This window comes from Rhinatrema bivittatum, chromosome 7 (assembly GCF_901001135.1).
Source record: "Rhinatrema bivittatum chromosome 7, aRhiBiv1.1, whole genome shotgun sequence".
NCBI lineage: Eukaryota > Metazoa > Chordata > Amphibia > Gymnophiona > Rhinatrematidae > Rhinatrema > Rhinatrema bivittatum.
Window position 1 is genome coordinate 51,892,650 of NC_042621.1, and position 26,501 is coordinate 51,919,150.

The 26,501-nt window shown below is 46.7% G+C and overlaps 1 protein-coding gene across 1 annotated transcript; it reads left to right on the forward strand.

Annotated features, from left to right (window-relative positions):
* The first annotated feature begins 3,927 nt into the window (after window positions 1-3,927).
* SS18L2 (SS18 like 2) lies at window positions 3,928-26,256 on the forward strand. Its single transcript, XM_029608366.1, has 4 exons — window positions 3,928-4,087; window positions 4,539-4,615; window positions 11,002-11,107; window positions 26,102-26,256. Exons 1-3 carry the CDS (start codon window positions 4,019-4,021, stop codon window positions 11,096-11,098), a joined length of 243 nt encoding a protein of 80 aa, XP_029464226.1. The 5' UTR covers window positions 3,928-4,018; the 3' UTR covers window positions 11,099-11,107; window positions 26,102-26,256.
* Window positions 26,257-26,501: the final 245 nt, after the last annotated feature.

Genomic DNA, 26,501 nt, shown 5'->3' on the forward strand with positions numbered 1-26,501 from the left:
TTAGTTAAAATTTGTAACCTATCATTAAAATCATCCATTGTACCTGAAGACTGGAGGGTGGCCAATGTAACCCCAATATTTAAAAAAGGCTCCAGGGGTGATCCAGGTAACTATAGACCAGTGAGCCTGACTTCAGTGCCGGGAAAAATAGTGGAAACTATTCTCAAGAACAAAATTGTAAAGCATATAGAAAGACATGATTTAATGGAACATAGTCAACATGGATTTACCCAAGGGAAGTCTTGCCTAACAAATCTGCTTCATTTTTTTTGAAGGGGTTAATAAACATGTGGATAAAGGTGAACCGGTAGATGTAGTGTATTTGGATTTTCAGAAGGCGTTTGACAAAGTCCCTCATGAGAGGCTTCTACGAAAACTAAAAAGTCATGGGATCGGAGGTGATGTCCCTTCGTGGATTACAAGCTGGTTAAAAGACAGGAAACAGAGAGTAGGATTAAATGGTCAATTTTCTCAGTGGAAAAGGGTAAACAGTGGAGTGCCTCAGGGATCTGTACTTGGACCGGTGCTTTTCAATATATATATAAATGATCTGGAAAGGAATATGACGAGTGAGGTTATCAAATTTGCAGATGATACAAAATTATTCAGAGTAGTTAAATCACAAGCAGACTGTGATACATTGCAGGAGGACCTTGCAAGACTTGAAGATTGGGCATCCAAATGGCAGATGAAATTTAATGTGGACAAGTGCAAGGTGTTGCATATAGGGAAAAATAACCGTTGCTGTAGTTACACGATGTTAGGTTCCATATTAGGAGCTACCACCCAGGAAAAAGATTTAGGCATCATAGTGGATCATACTTTAAAATCGTCAGCTCAGTGTGCTGCAGCAGTCAAAAAAGCAAATAGAATGTTAGGAATTATTAGGAAGGGAATGGTTAATAGAACGGAAAATGTCATAATGCCTCTATATCGCTCCACGGTGAGACCACACCGTGAATACTGTGTACAATTCTGGTCGCCGCATCTCAAAAAAGATATAGTTGCGATGGAGAAGGTACAGAGAAGGGCAACCAAAATGATAAAGGGGATGGAACAGCTTCCCTATGAGGAAAGGCTGAAGAGATTAGGGCTGTTTAGCTTGGAGAAGAGACGGCTGAGGGGGGATATGATAGAGGTCTTTAAGATCATGAGAGGTCTTGAACGAGTATATGTGACTCGGTTATTTTCACTTTCGAATAATAGAAGGACTAGGGGGCATTCCATGAAGTTAGCAAGTAGCACATTTAAGACTAATCGGAGAAAATTCTTTTTCACTCAACGCACAATAAAGCTCTGGAATTTGTTGCCAGAGGATGTGGTTAGTGCAGTTAGTGTAGCTGGGTTCAAAAAAGGTTTGGATAAGTTCTTGGAGGAGAAGTCCATTAATGGCTATTAATCAATTTTACTTAGGGAATAGCCACTGCTATTAATTGCATCAGTAGCATGGGATCTTCTTAGTGTTTGGGTAATTGCCAGGTTCTTGTGGCCTGGTTTTGGCCTCTGTTGGAAACAGGATGCTGGGCTTGATGGACCCTTGGTCTGACCCAGCATGGCAATTTCTTATGTTCTTATGAGTATGTGATTGAGAGCCTGTGTTTAAATGAGAGAGAGAGAGACCATGTGTGTCTGTGTGTGATTGAGAGCTGATTTAGGTGAGGGAGTATGTGATTGAGAGCCTGTGTGTAAATGAGAGAAAGAGAGGACATGTTTGTAAGCATGTGAATGAGAGTCTGCGTGTGAGAGAAAAAGACAGCATGTATTTATGTGATTGAAAGCCTGTGTGTGTGTGTAAGCGTGAAAAGATAGACAGCATGTGTGTAAATGTGTAATTAAGAGCCTATATAAGTGAGAGAGAAAAAACATGTGTATATGTGAGTACTGAGAGCATGTGTGTATAGGTGTGTCATTGAGAGCCAGTGTGAGAGAGAGCGCTGGTATGTGACTGAGAGAGGAGAAAGTTCCAAGTAAACCACCCCGCCTCCTGCTAATTCAGAACAATCTCAGGACACCTGGATATCAAATGTTCCCAGGTATGCAGAGCAAAATAATTTTTGTATCCTTATTATTTTTCCTTACTGGGTCTAATGTATAAACTGTTATATGTAAAGCCTGTTGCTAACTTATTGTTTACTTACTGAATAACCTGTTATATGTAAAGCCTGTTGCTAAGTTATTGTTATCTGTAAACCGAGGTGATGTATTTCTATACGTACCGCGGTATATAAAAATCTCCAAATAAATAAATAAATAAATTTGTGTCTGCTATTTTGAAATATTTTGTTGGTATCTGGAAGTGTTTTATATGAGTTTTTAATTATTGAATATTCCACTCATCAGCTGTTTCGAAATATGTTCTTTTTGTTAGTACAGTTTTACTGCTGATGATTTTATATTTCTTGATTTGTTTTATAAGGATGGGTGATGTTTCTTTTTTCCTTTGTTACACTGCATACAGAGACTGGCTTGTTGCAGTTTCCAATTCAGTTTTTTCTGCATGCTTCTTGTTATGCGTTTTGGTCTCTTTATTCTAAGTTAGGTGAGGGACAGCACGTGATTCAGGTGAGGTTTTCTGCTGGCGTGTAGTTTCTGTGTAGGACTCTATAGCAGCCTGACTTGGTCCGTTTTCCTAATAGGAGATGTATTGGTGTCTTAAGGCCTGGTGTAATATTTTCAGAGACTTATTGTACTTTAAAAGTGTTGATCTTACATAAAATGCACACATTTACTTGTATTTAGTTTTAAACATATTGTATGGCTCTCATGGAATTACATTTTAAAATATGTGGCGTTCATGGCTCTCTCAGCCAAAAAGGTTCCTGACCCCTCACCTAAGGCATCCATACAACATACTGATGTGGGCCTCAGGTTGACCAGTGGCCATTTTGCATAACTAGAGCAGTGGATCTGGAATGGGATGGGAGAGGTCAGAGAAGGGTTCTGGATGATGTTGTACACTTTACAATATGAAGCCCATGGTTCGCAGCTGATGGAGAGCACATTTGCAAATGTGCACATACACTTCCCACTACTTTACTGACACAGACAGCACATTCTACTTACCTGCCTATATATGCAATTAGATCTAACCCTAAAACTGAAAGAAAAACCCCTACCGTGCATGCTGGAGCCCTCCTGTTACATCACATTTAGAGGTTTTTGTTTTCAGCTTTTATTTTATTTTTCATGGGAATTTGTTTATTACCAGAAGAATAAAAACCGATATTTTCCTGGAAAAGGACGAGTAATTTTTCTCCACTAATTTCTTTCGTTTGTGTTGTTCTGATAAATTCCTACGAGCAATACAATAAAAACTGAAAACGAAGGTCAGTGATCACGTTCTACTCGAGTCGGCTCGGGCATGCACAGTAGTTTGTTTTCAATGTTAGGGCCAGCTCAAAAGTCCCATGAGGCTAGCAGTCCGTAAATCTACTTGCCAGAAAACTTTAGTGCATCATTGGTCTATAAAAGATAGATGCGGTGGAAAGGGCCCTAAAGCCCCATCGCTGTGCACGTCCTAGAGAAGAGACATAGTAAACATAGACGATGAGCATCAGTCAGCACCCACAGTCACAGCTGCTTGCCGAAATGTTGCCAACCACAAGGTGCCGGATGTGGCCGGGCGACGTCACGGCGCCTCACGTAGATGCTGCACGTTGCTGAGAGACGTCAAGGGCTCAAGTTACTGTGAATGCGGCGAGCTGATGAGGGGGAGCGCGTTGTCCGAGCAGGTAAACAACTAACTCGATTATTAGGTAGTTTTTTTTTTTTAATATCTTCGCGTTATTCAAACACACTGAATAGTTCTGGACTGCGTATCACACAATGGAAGCGTCCTTCGGTTCTGAAGTGAAATACGGTGGTATCTGGTAGGCCGAGAACCGATTTCCCCACCTACCGTAGGGGGGTTTGTTGGTAGAGCCCGTGACGTAGGTGGCGCGGTGCTCTGGCTGGGGCTGTGATTGGTGGAGGTTGGCGTGCGCTTGCGGCTGGTGGTGGCGGCGGCGGCGGCGGCGGGATGTCTGTGGTGTTCGTGCCGGAGAGGCTGCGGGGAAAGGTGGAAATAAACCAGGACACCATCCAGCGGGTGAGCGGCGATGGGGTTCGTCTCGCTCCTGATCCCTTTAGCCCCCGCCGGCCGTGCAACTGAGCAGGTCCCGGGGATTGCTGCAGCCACGTGAGCAGGCCCGGGGACGGACGGGCTGTCCCTGAGGTTACTGACTTGTAGAGATCGGGGGCCGTTCTATTTCAAACGTAAATCTGTTCAGGCTATCAATGTATTAGACATAGCCGGGAACATTACAAAAGCATAAAAAATAATAAACATAGTCGTTGCATATCATATAGCCACAATCAGAAAAAACAACGTAATTAAATATAATTGAATACACTAAATAAACAATATAAAACGGCTAAAAATGGGATTCTCGTCTAATTATAGCGGAGCAGGGTAAGCTCGTTGCATGGACTGATAGGACGTGTGTATGAAAGTGGTACGTCTAGGTAATCATTTTAACGTGTTGCTGCTGATTTTTCAGTTGCTAGAAGAAAATGACCAACTGATTCGGTGCATTGTGGAGTACCAAAATAAAGGGCGTGCTACGGAGTGTGCCCAGTAAGTATTTCACAGCTCTTTTTCTTGGATCTTGTTATTCGTCTTTCCAAACCTGAGCTCAAGGACACACATATTGCAGGTATAGTAGGGACTTTAACAAAAGAGGATTATGCATCAGCCTCAGGAATAAGGATTTTATAACCATGATTTCATTGTTTAGTTGAGAAGCATTGAGCTTGGAAAAATGACCTGTATACATGATGGCTTTAGCAGTCACTCTTAGTTTCCACTATAAACATTTACAGGTCAGTGCGATAGGATGGCATAGAAAACATGCGTCCAAACTGGGTGCATTTTTTTTTTTTTAACACGAGCACATCCACTTCTGCTGGGTGCTCAATGCAATAGGCAAATGAGGTGTCAGGTGAAAGACACGCAATGGATAATTTGTGTGTCCCTGGTGCTCTGCATTGGTGCTTAGTAGAATGCCTGTTTGACCACAACATCCTGGCCACAGCTGAGCTCAGCTCTCCTCCCGCTCCTGCCCGCCCCCCCCCCCCCCCCGGGCTGTTCCTGAATGGTCCTTTTCACTGACACTTATCAGTGAAAGGACCAATCCCCTTTCAGGACAGCCTTTTGAAAGAGGATTGATCCTTTCACTGACATGTGACAGTGAATGGACTAATGGGCAGTAAGTGAAGGCGTGAATGAGTTAATATTAAGTGCCTGACCCTTAATATTAATTTATTCACTCATTCAATCGGGCCAGAACTTGGGGATGCTGCTTTCTGTGATTCCTCCTACTGTATTGTGACGATTCTAATAGGAGGAATCACAGAAAGCAGGAATTTTTTTGTTGTTGGGCCCTTGAGTGCGGTATGATTCTGCTTTCTGTGGTTCCTCCTATTTAGTATTGCGACGATACTGATAGGAGGAATCATAGAAAGCAGGATCTTTTGTTGTTGTTGGGCCCTTGAGCGCGACATGCTTTAACACCTACTCTCAGGAAGACATTAAATTTGCTGCGTTGAAATGGGTGCCTTGGCCACGTAGCAATTTTTGGCATTGCAGGCTAATAACTAATAGACTCATCTACATGGAATTTGCATGTGACGAGCGCTATTGGACGCACTAATCCCCATACTGTATCGGGCTTAAGTCTAGAGCATCCAGTCGCGTGTTAAGTGGCATGCTGACCTGAGCGCCTGATACTGTGTCGGTCTGTTAGAATATTTACATTTATTTATTTAAATCTTTTATATACCGACATTCGTTTGCACATCACATCGGTTTACAGTGAAACAGATAGCTTAAAGATTTGGAATGAGAGGGAAATTAGAAAGTAATAAAAGTTACATTATAACATTTAAATTATAACATTTAAGGGTAGAAAAGTTATAGGTACAGGGTGCTGCTGGCAATACAACAATAATGCATTTTTATTTATATGGTGACAACATAGGGAAAAGTTAGGGGGAGGAACTTTGTACTGGAGTTAACTTATGAAGATTGGATTAGGGTGCTTGGTTGTATGGAGGGGGGGAGCTATGGAAAGGTCTTTGTGAAAAGCCAGGTTTTCAAAATTTTTTTTGAATGTTTGTGTGTTGGATTCAAGTCTTAGGTCTGGTGACATTGAGTTCCAGATGGTGGGGCCGGCGAGTGAGATGGTGGAGATGAAGTGTGTTAATTTGGGTGATGGTGTGAGTATAGTTCTGTTGTGAGCGGATCTGGTGCCTCTCCTAGGGGTTTGGAAGTGAAGTGAGGCGTTTAGCCAGTGCACGTTTTGGTTGTGCACGGTCTTGTGTATTATGGTTAGACTCTTGAAAAGGATTCTGAAGTGGATGGGGAGCCAGTGGAGGTCTTTTAGGATAGGGGTAATGTGATCATTTCTACGGGTGTTTGTGAGGACTCTAGCGGTGGCGTTTTGTAGCATTTGGAGGGGTTTGAGAGTTGAGACAGGGAGACCTAGTAGTATGGTGTTGCAGTAGTCAATTTTAGAGAAAATTATTGCTTGAAGGACTGTTCTGAAGTCATTTTGGTGAAGGAGGGGGTCTTTGTTTCTATAAACTCCACATTCTAAAAACTGTCTTTCATGGTTGTGTTTATGAATATTTTAAGGTTCAGTTCGCTGTCTAAGATGACGCCTAGATCTCTAATGTGTTGTGTGATCAGGTGTTTGGGAAGTGTGGGTTGGATGTTTAGGGGCTTTCCATTTAGTTTGTGGCTTATAAATAGGAGTTCAGTTTTGGAGGTATTTAGGGCAAGATTCAGTTGGGTGAGTAGCTGGTTGATGGTAGGTATCCCATAGTTGAATTGATTTGGGGATGGATTCAGTGATGGGTATTAGAATCGTCTGCATCGATAAAGTGTGTGAGTCCTAGGTCGGATAGAAGTTTGCAAATGGGCAGCATACAGATATTGAAAAGTGTGGATGATAAAGAGGAACCTTGGGGTACGCCGCGGGTAAGTCTGATGGGTTTGGATTCGTTATTGCCAATTTTTTACCTTGTATTGTCTGTTTTCAAGATAAGATCGAAACCAGAGTATGGCAGTGCCTGTTATGCCAATTTCGATGTCGATGAGGATTTTATGACTGATGGTGTCAGAGGCTGCTGAGATGTCTAGCATTGCTAGAATATAGGATTGACCTTTGTCTATTCCTTTGAGAACAGTGTCGGTGAGGGAGATTAGAAGTGTTTCCGCGCTGAAGAATTTGCGGAAACCGAATTGGGACTGGTATAGGATGTTGTGTTTCTCTAGGTGTTCAGTAAGTTGGGTGTTAGCCCAACTACTTGAAAAAGTAGTTGGGCTAAGAAGGGGAGAATGGATATGGGTCTGAAGTTTGCTGGTTCGGCAGGGTTTAGATGGGGTTTTTTTTTTTTTAGGATGGGTTTAACCATGGCTTGTTTTATTGTGGCTGGGATGTTTCCATGTGTAAGGGATGTGTTGATAATATCAGATAGGGGTTTGGCTACTATGTTTGGTATGGATTTTAGGTATTCAGTCGGGATTGCATCGGTGGGGTGCATTGCAGGATTTATTTTTTTTTTTTTATAATTTTTTCAATTTCTGAGGAGGAGGTGGTTTCGAAGGCATCTAAGATGGCATCGGGGTTTTTTTTGGAAGGACGGTTTTGTTTGTGTTGGTGGTTGGAAATTTAGTTTAGTGATTTTTATCATTGACATAATGGGCGAGGTCATTGGATTTGGATTCCTTGTCAGATAGAACTGGTTGGGATGTCTTAGTTAGGTCGGCTACGTATGAAAAGAGGGTTTTGGCATTGAATTGGAAGTCGTGAATTTTCTTACTGTAAAAGTGGTTTTAAGGAGAGTGGTTCTGTAATTGTGTGGAGCGAGTTTGTAAGTGGTCAGTAGGTTGGGGGTGGGGCTGTTGCGCCACTTCTTTTCCATGTTCCTTAGGGAGTGTGTTAGTTTTTTTTTAAATCGGGAGTGTACCAGGATTGTTTGTTGTTGTGTGCCGGGTTTATTTCTTTAGTTATTAGGGGACAGTATTTGCTTGCTAGGATGTTTGTGATGTTGTTCCATGTCGAGAGGGCAGAGCCTGTGCTAGTGAGGTCCAGATCGTTCAGTGCTTCTGGGAGGGATTCAATCAGGTCGCCTATGTTACAGGCTTTTCCGAATTGTATTGGGGGGAGAGATGGGGGTTTTGTTTATTGAGAGGTTTGCTTTTATGGTTGTGTGGTTGGACCATGGGACAGGAGTACAGGAGGGTGACTCTGAGTGTTGTATGAATGAATTTATGTCCTGCTTTGTGTGTGGGGGGAGTTTATGATTTGATTGAAACCCATGGCATTAAGTGTGGTAAGGAGGGCTTCGCTGTTGGGGGGGTTAGGGGGAGGGAGGCGACGTGTAAATTGAAATCACCTAGGATGATGGTTGGGATGTCAGTGTCTATGGTTTCGGAGATAAACTTGATTAGAGGGGAGGCTTTGTTTTCTAGGAGACCTGGCGGGAATGGTGGTAGTCCAAGGGTTTTCCATGGGTAAATGTTTGTTTACCCATGGAAAACTCCCTTTAAAGATTTCCCCAGCCCCTCCCCTGAGTGGGTAACAGGTTGCATGCTGTTCACACTGCATGTGCCTTTGTGCAAAAGAGGTGGGGACAAGTCAGGGAGTCAAAATAGGCAGATACCTTTTGTATGCAGAGATTTTCAAAGGGAAACTGCAAGCCCCAAAGGCAGGATCAAAATTGCCCTCAGTTTATGGAGAAAGTGTGATCTGTTGACCAGTGCAGAGAGCTTTAGGGACTTCTAGGTTTGAGGTCCAACCCTTGCACTAACTGCATGCCCAGAACAAGTGGCTGTACGTACCTGAACCTCTGTTTCCTCGCTGGGTGATGAAACTGATTCCCTGTACCTTGTGAGAACTGTCTAACAAAATTGATGAACATCACCCAACAGAACAATCTATCTGGACGGATATTGAAAATAGTCTCGTATTTAAGGTGTTCACTCTTTAAGTCATATCTTAGTTTGTTAATGTCTGCTATTGTCCGAACCCCTGGGCCCACCAGTAAGTTAGGCAAGGGTTGGTTTTCCAGAAAGTCGCAATTTTTAAAGTGAGCTGCTGACAGTAACTGCCCTATCAGGACTTTGTTAGAAACTGTAGTGGATAGCCCTGTACATCTGTGAGAACTTACATATTCTGTATGTGACTTGTCAGGCCTTCTGTACTTCACAGGCTAAACCTTTGCCTGTAAAGTTTGTTCATGCCTTTGATGTATGTTGAAAAACTTTAAAGAAAAAGAAAAACATGGTAGCTATCACAGGATTTGCTATGGAATAGTGTCAATCTGATGCGAGAGTTTCCTCCATCTCCCATGGCTTAGCTGAGCAGGTTTCTGGCTTAAGTGTGGTTTTACGGGTTTGTTCTCAGGCAAATATAGACCCCCGCCCCCCGGCCTGTATTCTGATTAAAGCTGGACTGTGTAAGTGTGTGTGGAGGGGGTGAAATTAAAAGGGAAGATAGCAGCCTGGCTAATGTCATACTGCTGGGTGCTGCAGCACCAGAAGCACTAGCTGAAGCCTCATGTTGGAGCTTAGGCGTGCCGTGGAGGCATCAAGAACCCTACGAGGGAAGACGATTGCCGGTATTTTGTGCGATCCTTACCAGCTAGAGGGCTGGAGTAGATAGAAGACTTCCTCTCAGCCCAGTGAGCGTGATGGGTTTGCTTCACACACTGGCGTGGGAGGGTTACACAGGGAGAAAAGGGGAAAAAAAACTGGATGGCAGAAGGGCGCGTGGAAGACAGAACAAGGGACTAGAACCAAGTAAAGAAACAGGAGATGCAACAGTAGAACGTCAGATGCACGGAGACAAAAATATAATGCATGGCTGGAGACCTTTCAGCTTTAGGATGATTACACTGGGTGCTTAAGGATGCTTACATACATACATGTACATACAGTGATCCAGATGGCACATGATTGTACAGATATTTGGCAGCATAATACAGCAGAAGCTGCAGAGGAAGTTTTTATCTAAATATGTCTGCCTCAAAGGGAGCTGATGACGTTTACCAGACTTGCGTTCAGTTATGGTCCTAATAGTGACACTCGGATGCAGTTCAAAACAGTTAAATGTTCTCATTTTGACTTTCCCACAGTAATTCCATTAGTCCTGTGTAGTTCTTGAGCACATGATTCACAAGGATAATAAACTGCTTTTTTCATGTTTTCTTATTGTATTAACTCTTGTGACTTGTTGATCTGGACAAAAAAAAAGCTTTCTCCAAAAAACAGTATGAGCTTCAAATCCACCACCACCATTATCCCTGACGAGCTCCTAGAAGGCTGTGTTAATTGAAAGAGGATGGAAGTCTGTAAAGATGCTCTGTTGGTGACTTTTCTAGTGCACTGCATCCCTCAGCAGGCACCAGAACACATTGCAGGCATGCCAGGCGCTTTCAATAAGTCTGGCACGGCATTTGTAGATGTGGCCGAGGTCATAGCCACCAGATGCTGGCTTACAAGTGAGGCTCACTGCAGGAGACGATAGTCCTTTTAAAGATTCTCTGAACTAAATCACAGAAGAGCCCAGTTGTGCATGCTTGGGTGTCGTAATTGAAAGCCCTCGGCAGTCGAGCTGCTTCTCTCGCCCTGCAGTGTGCCGACATTTCCCCTGAACTGTTAGAACATTGGTGGCATTTAGACGTTTCCTATCTTGATGAAATGTTGTATTTTTCCCTCACTGCACAATGTTTAGGGGGTAGAAAAAGGGTTCCAGGCAGCTCTAGAAAAGTTTAATTAAGACAATTGTATCCCTCTCTCAAGAAAATTAACTGTTATGTGGGTCTTCGAGCGCAGATGCTCTCTTACGACTTTTGGAATTGTGGCTGCATTTCCTCCGTGCACTGGCTTTCAGCTATAGAGTCAGAGATTGCCTTGTTAGTTTAATTAACAATCCACCACTGATTTATTTGTTGCAGATACCAGCACATTTTACACAGAAACCTGATTTATTTGGCTACTATTGCTGATTCTAGTCCAGTGAATGTGCAGAGGCCTCACCCAGCAGTGGACTGATGTTATAAGGTACTACATTTAGTCAGAGAAAGAGTCTCCTATTTTCTCTGCTGCTTCTTCAGTACATACTATTTACAGAATTAGTTTGCTAAATTAACCTTAAAGATTAGCAGAATTGTCTGTACACAATATATATATAGAGTGAATTATATGCCCGAGTCTTACATATGCACAGTTTTTGCTTATAGCTAAATATAATTACATTGTCTTCAGTAAAGAAGTATTTCAGTCTTGCACATTCAGCCTTTCAAGTCCCAAAAATTGTATTATAATAAATTGTAATGTCATTGGTTTACAACAGCAGCAAAAACAAGCACATAATGCCATGGTGCATGGTGATATAAGGACTGGTTATTTTGGTTCCCACTGCCTGCTTTACAGGGCTGTTTCTCCTGGCCTTGGTGACTTCCCACCCCCAGGTGAAATCCAGCCACCCGTTTCTGAAGGGTGCAATTCCAATGCAGGTTGCCCCTTTGGCAGGGAGCGCAGTGCAGGGGATGTCATGCCTTTTTTGGTAGATGAGAGTTTATTTTAGGAGGAGATGCGGTTTTGTTGGAATATTTTAATGAGTCACATGCCTCTTCCTAGTGAGGGTAGGCTGTACTGAGGATTTAATATTACGTTTAACAAGGAGCTGCACCCCTGCTCACTTAACATAAGAACATGCCATACTGGGTCAGACCAAGGGTCCATCAAGCCCAGCATCCTGTTTCCAACAGAGGCCAATCCAGGCCATAAGAACCTGGCAAGTACCCAAAAACTAAGTCTATTCCATGTAACCATTGCTAATGGCAGTGGCTATTCCATGTACGTACCAGGATCAGTCCAGACGGTGGGTTATGTCCCCCGTCCACCAGATGGAGTCAGAACAGAGCTCGAGGGCTTCGCCTCCTATACCAGCTCACCCTCTGCTGGAGCTCAGTATCTTTCTGACTCCAGCAGATGTGAGTTGGGGAAACAGTGCTTCCCCAGTCTGACAGGTTTTTGAGTCTCTTTCTACTTTTCTTTGAGTTCTACCTGTCTTTTGTTTGCTAGCTAACAATTTGGATCAAGTTAATTGAGAGAAAAAAAAAAAAAGTTTTTATTCTGTCAGTGATTTGAGGAGGCGTGCTTCTCTGTTCGGCCTCCTCCTGCAGTGTCACTTTCCTACGTTTGGGGTAAGTGTTATTTTCTGTGTGGTTTTTCTTGCAGCTTTTCTCTTCACTTGTCGGCGTTTGCCGGTACACCCGGCTCTCTCACGCGGTCCTTGACGGTCCTGTGGCCCGGCGAACGCTATCTCGGGCCTGGGCGCGCCGCTAGCGGTTTTTCCCACCGGCGCCTACGGATCTGTCAGGCGGGTTGTGTCGGCCTTTCGGCCCCCCCGCAGTGCGCTTCCTTTTTGGCCCCCCCCCCCCCCGAGGCGATTTCTCATAGCGGCTTCATGCCGCGCTTTTCCCGCTGCGAGACCTGCGGTGAGGCAGGGTCTCGTTTTTCAAAGGAGGGAGTTTGCCCGCGCTACCTCCCTGAAGGGGAAGGTGGTTCGCGTGGCTCGGGTTCGCGCCCAGCGCCCTCCTCACCACAGCCAGGGATGAGCGGGCCGGCCATGTCCTCGCCAATGGCGGGAACGGCGGCCATTTTGGAACGGGATTTTCCTTCAGAACACGCTCCGGAGGACACAGACGCAGTTCGGGGCGCCCCCCCGCCTGCACCGAAGCCCAGAGGAAGCTCTACCGGCCCGACCACCGCAAGGGGCCCCTGCGGCTGCGACTTCAGCCAGCCTGCCGTTTTTTTCCCCGGACTTCATTTTAAAGATGCACACGGCTTACCTGCAGGGCCTGACAGAGCCGGGGGGAGCCCCCTCGGGGCCTCCTGCTCCCAAAGTTCCCAAGCTCTCGTTTCGGGCCTCCGGGCCCCTGTCCTCGGCTGGGCCAGCCACAAGCTCCTCGGCTTTGCCATCCCAGCCTCGAGTGGCGGGAGCGGCTCCCCCTTTGGGCCCTGACCCTTCGGACCCTCCGGATCCGGCGCAATTGGAGGGGCAAACGGAGGGCGATGACCCGCGAGCCTTGCGGATCTTCCATAAGGAGGAACTAGAAGACCTGCTCCACCAGACCCTTCAAGAGCTAGATCTGGATCCTCCACCGGACCCCCCGGCGCCTGTGGCTCCGGCGGTCGCAACTTGCTCCAAGAAAGGGGACCCGGTCCTGGCCGCCCTTAGGCCTAGGGCTAAAGCTTTCCCGGTCCATGAGTCTTTTCTCCAGCTCCTCACGGGGGAATGGGACGTCCCTGAAGCGGCATTGAGGGTCACCTGGGCCATGGAAAAATTATATCCCTTGCCTGAGGATTTCTTAGATCTCATCCGTTTCCCTAAGGTAGACTCGGCGGTCTCAGCGGTGACTAAGCGAACTACGATCCCGGTGACGGGCGGGACGGCCCTACGGGACACACAGGACCGCAAATTGGAGACATTCCTCAAGAGGGTGTTTGAGGTTTCGGCCCTAGGGATGCGAGCTGTCATGTGCAGTTCTTTGACCCAGAGGGCTAGTCTGCTCTGGGTCCAGCAACTCCTGACGTCGCAACAGTTGCCTCCGGAAGAAGCAGCTCAGGCCGACAGCCTGGAATCTGCCATCGCTTACGGGGCGGATGCTCTGCATGACCTTTTTTGCGTTCTGTCCCGCTCCATGGTGTCGGTGGTGGCAGCTCGTCGCCTCCTGTGGCTCCGGAATTGGTCTGCGGACGCCTCCTCCAAATCGAGCCTGGGATCCCTTCCTTTTCGTGGGAAGTTTCTTTTTGGGAACGACCTGGATCAGATCATGAAGTCACTGGGGGAAAATGCAGTGCATCGTCTACCCGAAGATCGGCAGAGGCCTTATAGCCCGTTTGCCTCCACCAGAACCAGGGCTCGAGCACAGCGACGCTATAGATCCTACCGGCAGTCCAATCCTTGCACTGCTCCCAGTAGATCCCAACCGTGGTCGCGGTCCTTTCGTGGGCGGAGGCCCGCGAGAGAGGGCTTGGGCCAGGGGAACCCCCCCCCCGGCAAATCTACCCAATGATGCCAGACCGACCCACTCCTCCTGTCCGCCCATCGGGGGCCGACTCACAGATTTCGTCGAGGAGTGGGTGAAGATTACTTCAGATCAGTGGGTCCTGGACACCATCCAATACGGTTACGCCTTGGAATTTGTCCGTCTTCCTCGGGACAGATTTCTCTTCTCTCCGTGCGGCTCCGACCTCAAACGGATGGCGGTTCAACAGACACTAGACCGTCTGCAAGCCATAGAGGCTATCATTCCCGTTCCTTTCGCCGAGGTGGGCTCGGGCCATTTTTCCATCTACTTCGTGGTTCCCAAAAAGGACGGCTCGTTCCGGCCCATACTGGATCTGAAGGAAGTGAACCGCTCTCTGCGGGTCAGCCGATTCCGCATGGAGACGCTGTGTTCAGTGATTGCTGCGGTACACCAGGGGGAGTTTCTGGCTTCCCTGGATCTGACGGAGGCGTATCTGCACATTCCGATACGTCCGGACCACATACGCTACCTACGTTTCAAGATCCTCGGTCAGCACTTTCAGTTTCAGGCCCTACCCTTTGGGCTCGCAACGGCTCCGCGGACCTTCACCAAGATCATGGTGGTGGTGGCGGCGGCGGCCCTCCGGCGGGAGGGGATCTTAGTGCACCCCTACCTGGACGACTGGCTGGTGCGGGCGAAGTCCTTCTCGCATGGACAGGCCTCGGTGGCCAGAGTCTTGGAGATGCTTCGCTCTCTGGGCTGGGTTGTGAATCTCCCCAAGAGTTCCCTCGTCCCATTCCAACGCTTGGATTTTCTGGGGGCGACCTTCGACACTCAGCAAGGCATGGTCTTCCTGCGGGCGGACAAGGCACTCTCCTTGAGGGAGCACGTCCGTCAGTTCGTGTCTTTGTCGGAACCCACCGCTTGGAATTATCTACAGCTTCTGGGAGTGATGGCGTCCACCATCAACATGGTGCCCTGGGTGTTTGCTCATCTACGTCCACTGCAGGCGTCCCTGCTGTCGCGATGGAAACAGGTGTCACAGGAGTATCAGGTGGTTCTACCCCTCCCCCAGTCAGCTCGAGATAGTCTGGAGTGGTGGCTGGTCCCGGCTCACCTGGCCCGAGGCATCTCCCTCGACGTTCCCTCTTGGGTAATCGTGACCACCGACGCCAGCCTCGTGGGGTGGGGTGCGGTCTGCGAACGAAGCGCCACACAGGGGACGTGGTCCCCAGAGGAGGCGAGGTGGCCGATCAATCGTCTGGAGACCAGAGCAGTACGCCTCGCACTCCGACGTTTCCTCACCCTGATTCGGAACCGAGAGGTACGGGTTCTTTCGGACAACGCCACCACGGTGGCGTACATCAATCATCAAGGCGGGACGAGGAGCGAACAGGTCTCCGCCGAAACCACGCTCCTGATGGACTGGGCGGAACTTCATCTGGTTCGGCTCAAGGCCTCCCACATCGCCGGCGTGGACAACGTGCAAGCGGATTACCTGAGTCGTCAGCGGTCGGACCCCGGCGAATGGTCCCTTTCCGACGAGGCGATGACGCTCCTGGTTCGCCGTTGGGGAATGCCGCGACTGGACTTGATGGCGACCGCCCTCAACGCCAAGGCCCCTCGCTTCTTCAGTCGCAGAAGGGAGCGCGGCGCGGAGGGGGTGGATGCTCTAGCGCTGCCATGGCCGGCAGATCAACTGCTCTATGTTTTTCCTCCCTGGCCCTTAGTGGGCAAGATACTCCGCAGGATAGAAACTCACAGCGGTCCCGTGATTCTGGTAGCTCCGGAGTGGCCGCGTCGTCCTTGGTTTGCAGACCTGCTTCACATGGCAGTGGACGGACTGTTACGCCTGAGTCATCTTCCTCGGCTCCTGCAGCAGGGACCGGTATTTTTTTCGAGCAGGCAGCACTCTTTTGTCTTGCAGCTTGGCTTTTGAACGGCGCCGCCTCCGCCGACGAGGCTACCCGGAGGCGGTAATCTCTACGATGCTCCGGGCCCGCAAACCTTCTACCTCTGTTGCTTATGTGCGAGTGTGGAAGGTCTTCGAGGCCTGGTGTACCGATCATGGGGCCCGACCCACGGAGGCGTCGGTACCTCTGATCCTTCAATTTTTGCAGGACGGGCTGGATAAGGGTCTTGCATACAATTCCCTACGTGTGCAGGTAGCGGCCCTGAATGTTCTGGTCCAGACACCGGTCGCCCTGCCTCTCCAGGCGGATATCGCCCAATTCCTGAAGGGGGCCAAACATCTACGGCCGCCGGTCAGGGACCCTTGTCCGTCGTGGAGTCTTAACCTGGTTCTCTGGGCCCTAGCGGGCGCTCCTTTCGAACCTCTACAAGAGTCTTCGCTTAAAGACCTTACTATGAAGACAGTTTTTCTCGTGGCAATATGCTCTGCCCGTCGAATCTCGGAGCTGCAGGCTCTTTCCTGCAGGGAACCCTACCTTCGCATTTCGGAGGCGGGGATCTCGCTGCGTACAGTACCTTCCTTCCTCCCGAAGGTGGTCTCTTCGTTTCACGTGAATCAAGACGGTGGAACTCCTGGTGTTCTCTCCAGAGGAGTCGAGGTCTCTTCTTCACTTGGACGTCAAGCGAGTCTTACTCCACTACCTAGAGGTTACCAATGCCTTTCGGGTTTCCGATCATTTGTTTGTGCTCTGGTCGGGACCTAAGAAGGGCTCCTCGGCTTCAAAGACGACCATCGCCCGCTGGATCAAGGATGCCATCTCATCATCTTATATCGGGGCCGGTCGGGATCCGCCCAGGGGCGTTCGAGCTCATTCTACACACTCTCACGCAGCGTCTTGGGCGGAGTCTCGTGCCGTCTCCCCACAGGAAATTTGCTGGGCGGCGACGTGGAAGTCGCTGCATACCTTCGCTAAGCATTATCGCCTACACCTGGCGCCCTCGGCTCCTGGGCAATTTGGCGATCAGGTTCTCCGAGCAGGGCTCTCAGGGGCCCACCCATAGTAGGGAAGCTTTGGTACATCCCACCGTCTGGACTGATCCTGGTACGTACAGGGAAAAGAAAATTATTCCTTACCTGCTAATTTTTGTTCCTGTAGTACCATGGATCAGTCCAGACGCCCACCACGCTGGGATCTTGCGACCTGCTCGGATTCATTGTTATCTACTGTCTCTTCTTTCTTCTCTCTGGTTCTCTATCAGAGTTGTACAGCTCCTCACAAGTTGACGTTGGCGACCTCTTTTTGTTAGGTCATGCCTGTTTTATTGTTCTTGATGTTGACTTTCGTCAGGGTTTTGATCCAAATTGTTTTGTTATTGCTCTTTTGGGCTTTGTTATTCACGATACTGAGCTCCAGCAGAGGGTGAGCTGGTATAGGAGGCGGAGCCCTCGAGCTCTGTTCTGACTCCATCTGCTGGACGGGGGACATAACCCACCGTCTGGACTGATCCATGGTACTACAGGAACGAAAATTAGCAGGTAAGGAATAATTTTCTTTTCTCTAAGTGAACTTAATAGCAGGTAATGGACTTCTCCTCCAAGAACTTATCCAATCCTTTTTTAAACCCAGCTATACTAACTGCACTAACCACATCCTCTGGCAACAAATTCCAGAGCTTAATTGTGTGTTGAGTGAAAAAGAATTTTCTCCAATTAGTTTTAAATGTGCTACTTGCTAACTTCATAGAGTGCCCCCCAGTCCTATTATCTGAGAGAGTAAATAACTGATTCATATTTACCCATTCTAGACCTCTCATGATTTTAAACACCAACCCTGCCTGTGGACTCTGCTCTAGATTCCATGTTCATGCCTAGGTAGAAATTGCAAGCTTGGTAGGTAAAGTGACTAATGAAAGGAAGGGAAAAACACCATGCAGTGCCTCTGAAAATCTCTTATGTCATAAATACAATCAGAGGTATAATGATTATATTATCTAATTAACTTATGCTTCATTGTTAACAACACATGTTAAAAGATTTTTTACATGACATGCGGACCATTAACAGACCTTGTAAACCATCAATCTATATACATTGTCTCTGTACTATTGATCCATAAATCATGCAAATTATCAATAAAAACACACCACCCATTAAACCCTCATATACATGTATGCATTACCCTCCATTCACACATTATGCCTCACATACCATCCACACTACACATCCATCTAAAATCCAGTCACCAAGAGGAAAATATCCCCCATCACACATTAAAACTATGTTCCTGAATATGTTGAGGAACACTTACATGCTTTCAAGCAGTTAAATCAGCTTCTGTTCTCTATATATTTCTTCTGTTCTCAACTGCCTAAACTCCCGACGAGAGCCTCATTTCTCCCCACAGCAAGGGGCTTCATCAGGGAAACTGGTGAAAAAAATCCCATCTTAATTCACACAAACATGGTGGGTTCTAATACGTTCTTCAACTTCTTCAAACACCTTCAATGATTAATTATGTCTGAAAGGGTCCACTAGGCATCTACCCATCTGCTAATTCCCCATTCAACATCTGAACAAACAATTATTTCTACGATACCTCATCAAAGTTGAATTTCAGAAAGCTACGCAGTTGCACTGGGTACCGGTAATTTTTTGAATAAAAGTCAAAAGATATGCATGAAGGAACCTTTTAATGGGTTCCCATGAGGTATCATCGAAATAATTTTGTTCAGATGTTGAATGGGGAATTAGCAGATGGGTAGATGCCTAGTGGACCCTTTCAGACATAATTAATCATTGAAGGTGTTTGAAGAAGTTGAAGAACGTATTAGAACCCATCATGTTTGTGTGAATTAAGATGGGATTTTTTTCACCAGTTTCCCTGATGAAGCCCCTTGCTGTGGGGAGAAACGAGGCTCTCGTCGGGAGTTTAGGCAGTTGAGAACAGAAGAAATATATAGAGAACAGAAGCTGATTTAACTGCTTGAAAGCATGTAAGTGTTCCTCAACATATTCAGGAACATAGTTTTAATGTGTGATGGGGGATATTTTCCTCTTGGTGACTGGATTTTAGATGGATGTGTAGTGTGGATGGTATGTGAGGCATAAGGTGTGAATGGAGGGTAATGCATACATGTATATGAGGGTTTAATGGGTGGTGTGTTTTTATTGATAATTTGCATGATTTATGGATCAATATTACAGAGACAATGTATATAGATTGGTTTACAAGGTCTGTTAGTGGTCCGCATGTCATGTAAAAAATCTTTTAACGTATGTTGTTAACAATAAAGCATCAGTTAATTGCACAATATTCTCATTATACCTCTGATTGTATTTATGACATAATGAAAGGAAGGGGCAGAGAGAGTGGTAAAGAAGTCTCCATCCCATCTCTCCTGTTTTTTGTTTTTTTTCCCCTTTGTCTTGAGTGTGCATAGATCTTAAGGGAAGCTCAAAAAGAGAAAGTGCTGATTGAACAGCAGCTTCAAAAGGCGGGTTTTAGGACTCCATTAGCGGGTATCTTGTACTTGCTCTGCTGAGGCTGGGGGGAGGGGTAAGGATGTAGTTCAGAAGGCTTGGAAGGTTGGGTGGAGGTGGTATGTATGGTATTGGTGTGGGGGGGTGTATGCGTGCACACCCCCCCCCCCCCCACATCCCTCCTCTCACTTGTCTGTGTTGTGGCTGTGAGTGGTAGATGGGGGGGGGGGGGCGGGGGAACCCACACCACACCACACCACCACCTGCACTTTCACCCCCTCTCCCACTGCTCTCCCCATTCCCTCCCCTCCGTGTGTGTGCGGGCTGTGGAGGGGGGATGTGTTTGGGTTGTTGGAAGGTGAGAGTGAGGGGGTGTGTGTTAGAGGATGGGCTCTTTCCCCCTTGTAATCTGCCCTGTATGTGTGGGGGTGAGTGAAGTGTGTGAGGGAGGAGTGAGCTGGGGTCGATATAAGTGAATATTCGAAGGTATGTTGGGGAGTGGCTGGGCATGTCCTGTGTGTGTGTGTGTGGGGGGGGGGGGAGTTTGGGTAGATGAACATAAGGTTTTGTTCTGGTTTTAAATTTAGCTCTTGCCTTTTTTTGTTGGCTCAAGGCGAGTTTTATGCAGATTTAGTAGGCATTTTTTTGTCTCTAGAGGGCTTAGGACCCGAGTTAACAGAAGGCGAAGTGATTTGCATAAGGAGCAGCACTGTGGGATTTGAACTTCCCTGGTTGTCGGCCTTCTGCTCTAACCATTAGGCTGCTCCTTTATGAAACCCGCCGGCCCACGTATATGGATGACTATCTGAGGCTCCCTGAACATTCATCCACTCACGTCCTCCATTGCTTTGTTGGATGCTACTTGGGCACCATCACTCTGCTTATGACACGTGCAGTATTTCAAATGGCAAGGGGTAATATCCTAGAGTATGGACAAACTAGGGGTGGGGCACAGCGATTGTATTGCATGAGCTGTAGTATATAAAATCTTATGCACGCTTATTGCGTGCGATGCCAGATACCTTGTGAACATAATCTGGGCACAGTCAGCTAAAGCGGTGATAAACCTGAGTTCCTGTAGCCCAGGCACAGCCCCGCCTCCGCCTCCCTGGGCAGGCCATGTGTCCACGAGATTTCACTTTCATATGTGGGACCTTTTAGGGAGCGCTTCTTATCATTCACGGTACAGAGCTGGACAGGGTTGGGAGTTGCCGGCAGCATGGTTTGCACAGCTTTCAGATGCTCCTGCACTGCCACAGCTAGCAGCCCCGATTTTTCCCAGCAGGCTCTGAGCCTTGCAAAGCAAAAGTCCCTGAAAATTGTAAGAGCTCTTATTACTCACTTTTAGAACCTTTGAATCTTAGGATGTAGTGGATATGAGTTTCTTTTACACTTAAAATTTTGAGCTTACCTAGATAAGAAATCAATGCTGAAAAATGGTTTTATTAATAGCTCTTCCTTTAGTTTAAGCCAGTAGATGGCACTCAAATGTAGGCATCTTCAAAAGCACACAACATTAGAAATTCCCAAACTTGCCCTCACTTAGTCACAAATACTTTAAAGGGACTGTTGAACTGAAAGCATGCAGGCCAAAGTTTCTTAGCACGCTAAAGCAGTGCTCAAACATATTAGTACAGGGCTGGCTAACTTTGGACCGCAAGAGCAGTGCATGCAAACCTCGACCTAAAGGATGCATACACTCATATCGAGATCTTCCCCGATTGGAATTATCTCCAATTTGTGGTGGGAACACAGCACTTCCAGTACCGAGTTCCCATTCAGGCTTTCTTCTGACCCACGGGTCTTCACAAAATGCCTGGCTGTGGTGGCAGCGCACCTCTGCAGACTGGGAGTGTATGTCTTCCCGTATCTGGACAATTGGCTTGTCAAGAACACGTCTCAGGCAGGGGCCATCAGGTCCATATGCTTGATCATTCGGGTGGTGGAGTCACTAGGGTTCTTTCTTAACTACCCAAACTCCCATCTCAGCTTTTCATCTTAGTTGGACTTGATAGGAACCCAGCTAGACCAAGGCTTTTCTTCTCCACCAGAGGGCCCTCGCTGTGGCGACCATTGCGGCATTGTGGGCCTGTTGAGGCTGTGGTACATGTGGTACATGTTGAGGCTGTTTGGCCATATGGCCGTAATAGTCCATGTCACTCCCTTGGCACGTATACACATGTGCAGAGCCCAATGGATCCTGAGCTCACAGTGGCACCAGACCACTCAGAGCCTCCAGGATTGCATCTGAGTCACCACCTCTCTCCGTGACTCATTGTCCTGGTGGCATGTACTTTCCAATCTGGAACAGGGGATCTTGTTTTGGAGTCTCCCCTCGCAAATTGTCCTAACCACAGATGCATCGTCCTTGGTGGGGAGCTCATGTAGATGGGCTTGGTACCAGGGTCTTTGATCTACTCAGGAACTTTCTTGTCAAATCAACTTCTTGGAGCTTCGGGAGATCAGCTATGCACTATGGGCTTTCAGAGATCTGCTGGCGAACAAAGTTGATTTGATCCAGACTGACAACCAGGTAGCCATGTGGCATGTCAACAATCAGGGAGGCAAGGGATTGTACCTTCTGTGTCAGGAAGCGGTCCAGATCTGGTCTTGGGCCCTGTCCCACAGGATGGTGCTCCAGGGCCATGTACTGGGATGGAGAATGTGGTTGCAGACAGGCTGAGTTGAGTCTTCAGACCCTACCAGTGGTCCCCGGACCAGAGGGTAGTAAATCGGATATTCCGCCTCTGGGGGAGTCCAGACATAGATCTGTTCATGTCTCCCTGCAACAGGAAGGTAACTCGGTTCTGCTCCCTGTACAGGTTAGACTGCAAACCAGCCTCAGATGCTCTTGCCTGTCATTGGGGCCTGGGTCTTCTATATGTGTATCCTCTGATTCCCGTAGTGGCGAAGACTCTCTTGAAATTTCACGAGGACAGAGGGACTATGATCCTCATAGCCCCTCATTGGCAGAGACAAGTCTAGTTCCACGGTTGCAAGAGTTGTCCATCCGGAAACTGATCAGTCCGGGGATTTCCCTAGATCTCATCATGCAAGATCGAGGCAAGCTGTGGCACCCTAAACTCCAGGCCCTGTCACTTACAGCCTGCATGTTGAGAGGTTGATTCTGCAGCCGCTTGATCTTTCAGAAGATGTCTCGGGTCCTGGTGGCTTCTAGAAAGTCTTCCACTAGAAAGTCCTATGGACTGAAGAGGAGGAGGTTTTCCATGTGGTGTGAGCAGAAGGCCTTAGATCCATTCTTCTGCCCCATCCAACAAATGCTTGATTACTTTCTACAGCCATCTGAATCTGGCTTGAAAACTAACTCTGTTAGAGTTCATCTGAGTGCAATTGGCGTGTACCACCATGGTGTACGCCCATCTCTGTACAGACTATAGTTGTATGTTTCATGCGGGGCCTGCTTTAGTTTTTTTTTTTTTTTAACGTTTTATTTTATTACCAGACGACATACAAAGCCAAATTCAGTAAATTCTCAAGTTATACAAAGCAGAATACTATACAGTGTAACCCCCACGCCACACCCATAGACAGTCAGAATTATAAAATTCCCAGTATGGATCCCAGATCGTATCATAAAAGGACATATCTCAAAGCATATAGGTTAACATCTCTAATAAAGTAGCAGAACGAACCTGGGCGTGTCAGGTTTTCAAGACAGGAACTGATTTCCATTTCCATGTAATAGAAAAGTGAGCAGCATACAGCAGTTGCTTTATCAAGAGTTTTTTAAAAATTTCTCCAAAATTTGATCTCCCTATAACCTGAGGAGACATGGCTCGGGCGTTAGAGACAGGGAATAATTCACGATTTGCCCAATAAGCCGACCAACCCTCATCCAAAAAGCAGAGATATATGGACATCTCCGCCATGTGTGCAGATATGTGCCCTCTGCCCACAGCCTTGCCAATAGAGCGGTGACGCAGAGGCTGAAAATTTTGAGACAAACACTGGATATCTGTAGCTGCGCATGGTGAGCCTCACCATGATTTCTGCCCTCTTTGTACACAGAGAAGACGTATGTACTCTAGTCCAAATCCTCCAACTGTAACCCCAGCTCACTCGCTCACTCCATGCCTGGGTAATCGCTCGATACAGCACCGAGCATGCTTTCCGCCTAATTAGTCCCTTCATGAAAGCATTTTCCACTGGGGTGGGCTGTACCTAATTCCAACCTTCACTTCCCAGTTTGCCCAACACATTTTTTCAAATGATCATAGTATACTCGAGAATGATTTGAAATCTCAAATTCATCTTGCAACTCCACACAAGATTTGTCTGTTCTCTTCATACAGATAACCTGAGCAGAGTTCCGACTCCACCACTGCTTTAGCTTCAGGACTAAATATATGAATTGTTAGTGCTGGATTTTTCCAAACGGAAGAAAAGGCCAGGGGGGCCCTGACTCTTCATGCTCAACCCTTTGCACATCATCCTCCAAACTTTGATCATGCACGCAACCAGGGGGCAGTTACGGCATTGCTTGTTTACCCCCAGGAGAGAGAGATTTCTCTGTTATTAATGAGGCTAGATCCACCCCTTCAGCCAGGTTTCTCTCAATAGCGAACCATGGAGAGATTCGATCCTTATATAAGATGCAAATACCCCTACCAGTCTTGAAGCCCAAAAATATGCCTGCAGGTTTGGAAACGCCATATGTCCCCAATCATTGGGCCTCCACAAGGTACTTAATCTCACTTTTGCAGGTTTGCCATCCCATAAGAAGTCTAGAAGCTTAATGTTAACTGAGGCAAAGAAGCTATTTGGAGGAAAACAGGGCACATGTTGAAATAAACAGAACGAGGGGGGCTACAGGTGCATTTTGCCCTTATCGTTTGGTCCCCCCACATCAGCAGGAGGGACTTCTTAGTCACCTAATCTGACATAACTGCCACGTTTTGCCTGCACAGTCAAGGAGGTAAAGCTGCCAAAAAAATCTCGAGAGCGGTAGTGGGAGAGATCTGCGACTGCTCAGTGCGGGGGCATCATGTGACCCCCTTCCCCCCACCCCCCCTAAGGCCTCCTGCTGTGTCTTGGGACCTCAACATGGTGTTAGCTCAGCTGATGAAAGCTCCTTTTCAGGTCATATTTTTGGTGGCAGTCACTTCAGTGCTCCAGGCCTTAATGACTTAATCACCTTCTGTTAAATTTTATGATGACAGGGTGGTCTTGCGTACGTACCCAAAGTTTCTGTCTAAGGTGGTGAGGGATTTCTATTTTAACCAGTCAGTGGCCCTGCCAGTATTCTTTCCTAGGCCCCATTCGCACCAAGGCAAACGAGCACTGCACAGTTTGGACTGCAAGCAAGCCTCAGCCTTCTATCTGGAGCAGACAGAAGCCCATAGAAACTTTTTATTTCTTTTGATAAGAATAGGTTTGGCATTGCCGTTGCTAAACGGACACTATCGAATTGGCTAGCAGATTGCATCTCCTTCTGTTATGCCCAGGTGAGACTGCGTCTTGGGGGTCATGTCAAGGCTCATTCTGTCAGAGCCATGGCAGCGTCAATGGCCAACTTGTGAGTGGTTCCCGTGGAGATCTGCAAGGCTGCGACGTGAAGTTCACTCCACAATTTCAAATCACATTACTGTCTGGATAGAGATGGCTGACATCACAGTAGGCTCAGCCAGTCTTTTCTTTGGAACCTGTGTGAGGTGTAGAACCCAACTCTCCCACCCTAGGGCCTATTGTTTGGGTTCAGGCTGCCTCCCCCCTCTGTTCCTAATAGCTCCGGTGCTGTTGTGCCTGTTGGCTCTTGGTGAGGTGTCAGTGGGGTCCCCTTTTGTGTTGGAGAGCAGCCTGTAGCTAGGGATTCACCCTTGTGTGAAGACTACCATCCTGCTTGTCCTTGCAGAAAGCAGAATTGCTTACCTGTAACAGGTGTTCTCGGAGGACAGCAGGATGTTGGTCCTCACGAAACCCGCCCACCACCTCACAGAGTTGGGTTTCTCCTATTTTTTTTTTTTTTAATTTTTAATCATAATTCTATGTTAAGCATCTGAAAAGGGACCCCCTCATGGACGTGTGGTATAGGTCATGCTCAGTGTGCCTAGTCAAAGTTCTAGAAACTTTGACATAAGTTTTTCCCATCAGGGCTCCATCTGATTATGGAGCCCATATGTGAGGACTAATTTCCTGCTGACCTCGAAGAACACCTGTGACAGCTAAGCAACTCTGCTTTTTCCATACATTATATAGGATAATTGATTGGTACTAACACTTTATTAGCAATGATATTCATATATATTTATTTTTTTACCACAATTTCTGGCTTTCTTGCATTAAGCTTTTTATGGATTTCAATGGGAATGTCCTAGATGATTGCATTGCTTTTCTGGTAGGGCACTTTAGTATTTGTTGTATGCTGATCCATGTGAAACAGTGTAAATATTTTTGCTATTCCCACTTTTGGGAGAAAACCAGACCTGGACTGTTTATGGCTACAACAGCTGTCTTGCTGAGTGTACTATAAAAATATCAGATTAAATTTCATGACTTTTTCCACTGCTAGTATATAAATACTTTGCACAGAAGTCAGATTGAATAACTGCATTTTGATTTGTGTTTCCTAAGATCAAAATAACATCCTGTTTTTGTTTATTTTAGATCAGTGCCTTGTCTGCTTCTGGAGGAAACACTGAACACAGTTATCTTATAGTACTGACTGCAGCACAATTTACCCTTCCCCAGTGTAAACTATTAAAGTGATAATTGTATTTATTATTTGTAAGGTAATGTTCACTAATAAAAGTTTGCTACGACTTCTTAGCTTTTATATTTTTTATTCTTGCATTCCCAGAATTCCACATCCAAGTATCCTTTTTCATGCTGTGTTTTTTGGTTTTTTTTTTTAGCCTGCAGTTTTCTCCAGATCATTTGGAGCCAGGGCTGTGATCTTGGGGCCAATAAATCTTCACTTGCAATCAGCCAGGGATTTTCTTCCACTGTTTTATATTCTTTATCTGCTGTCCCCCCCAACATACCGAGTCTGGTCAATTCCTTTGAT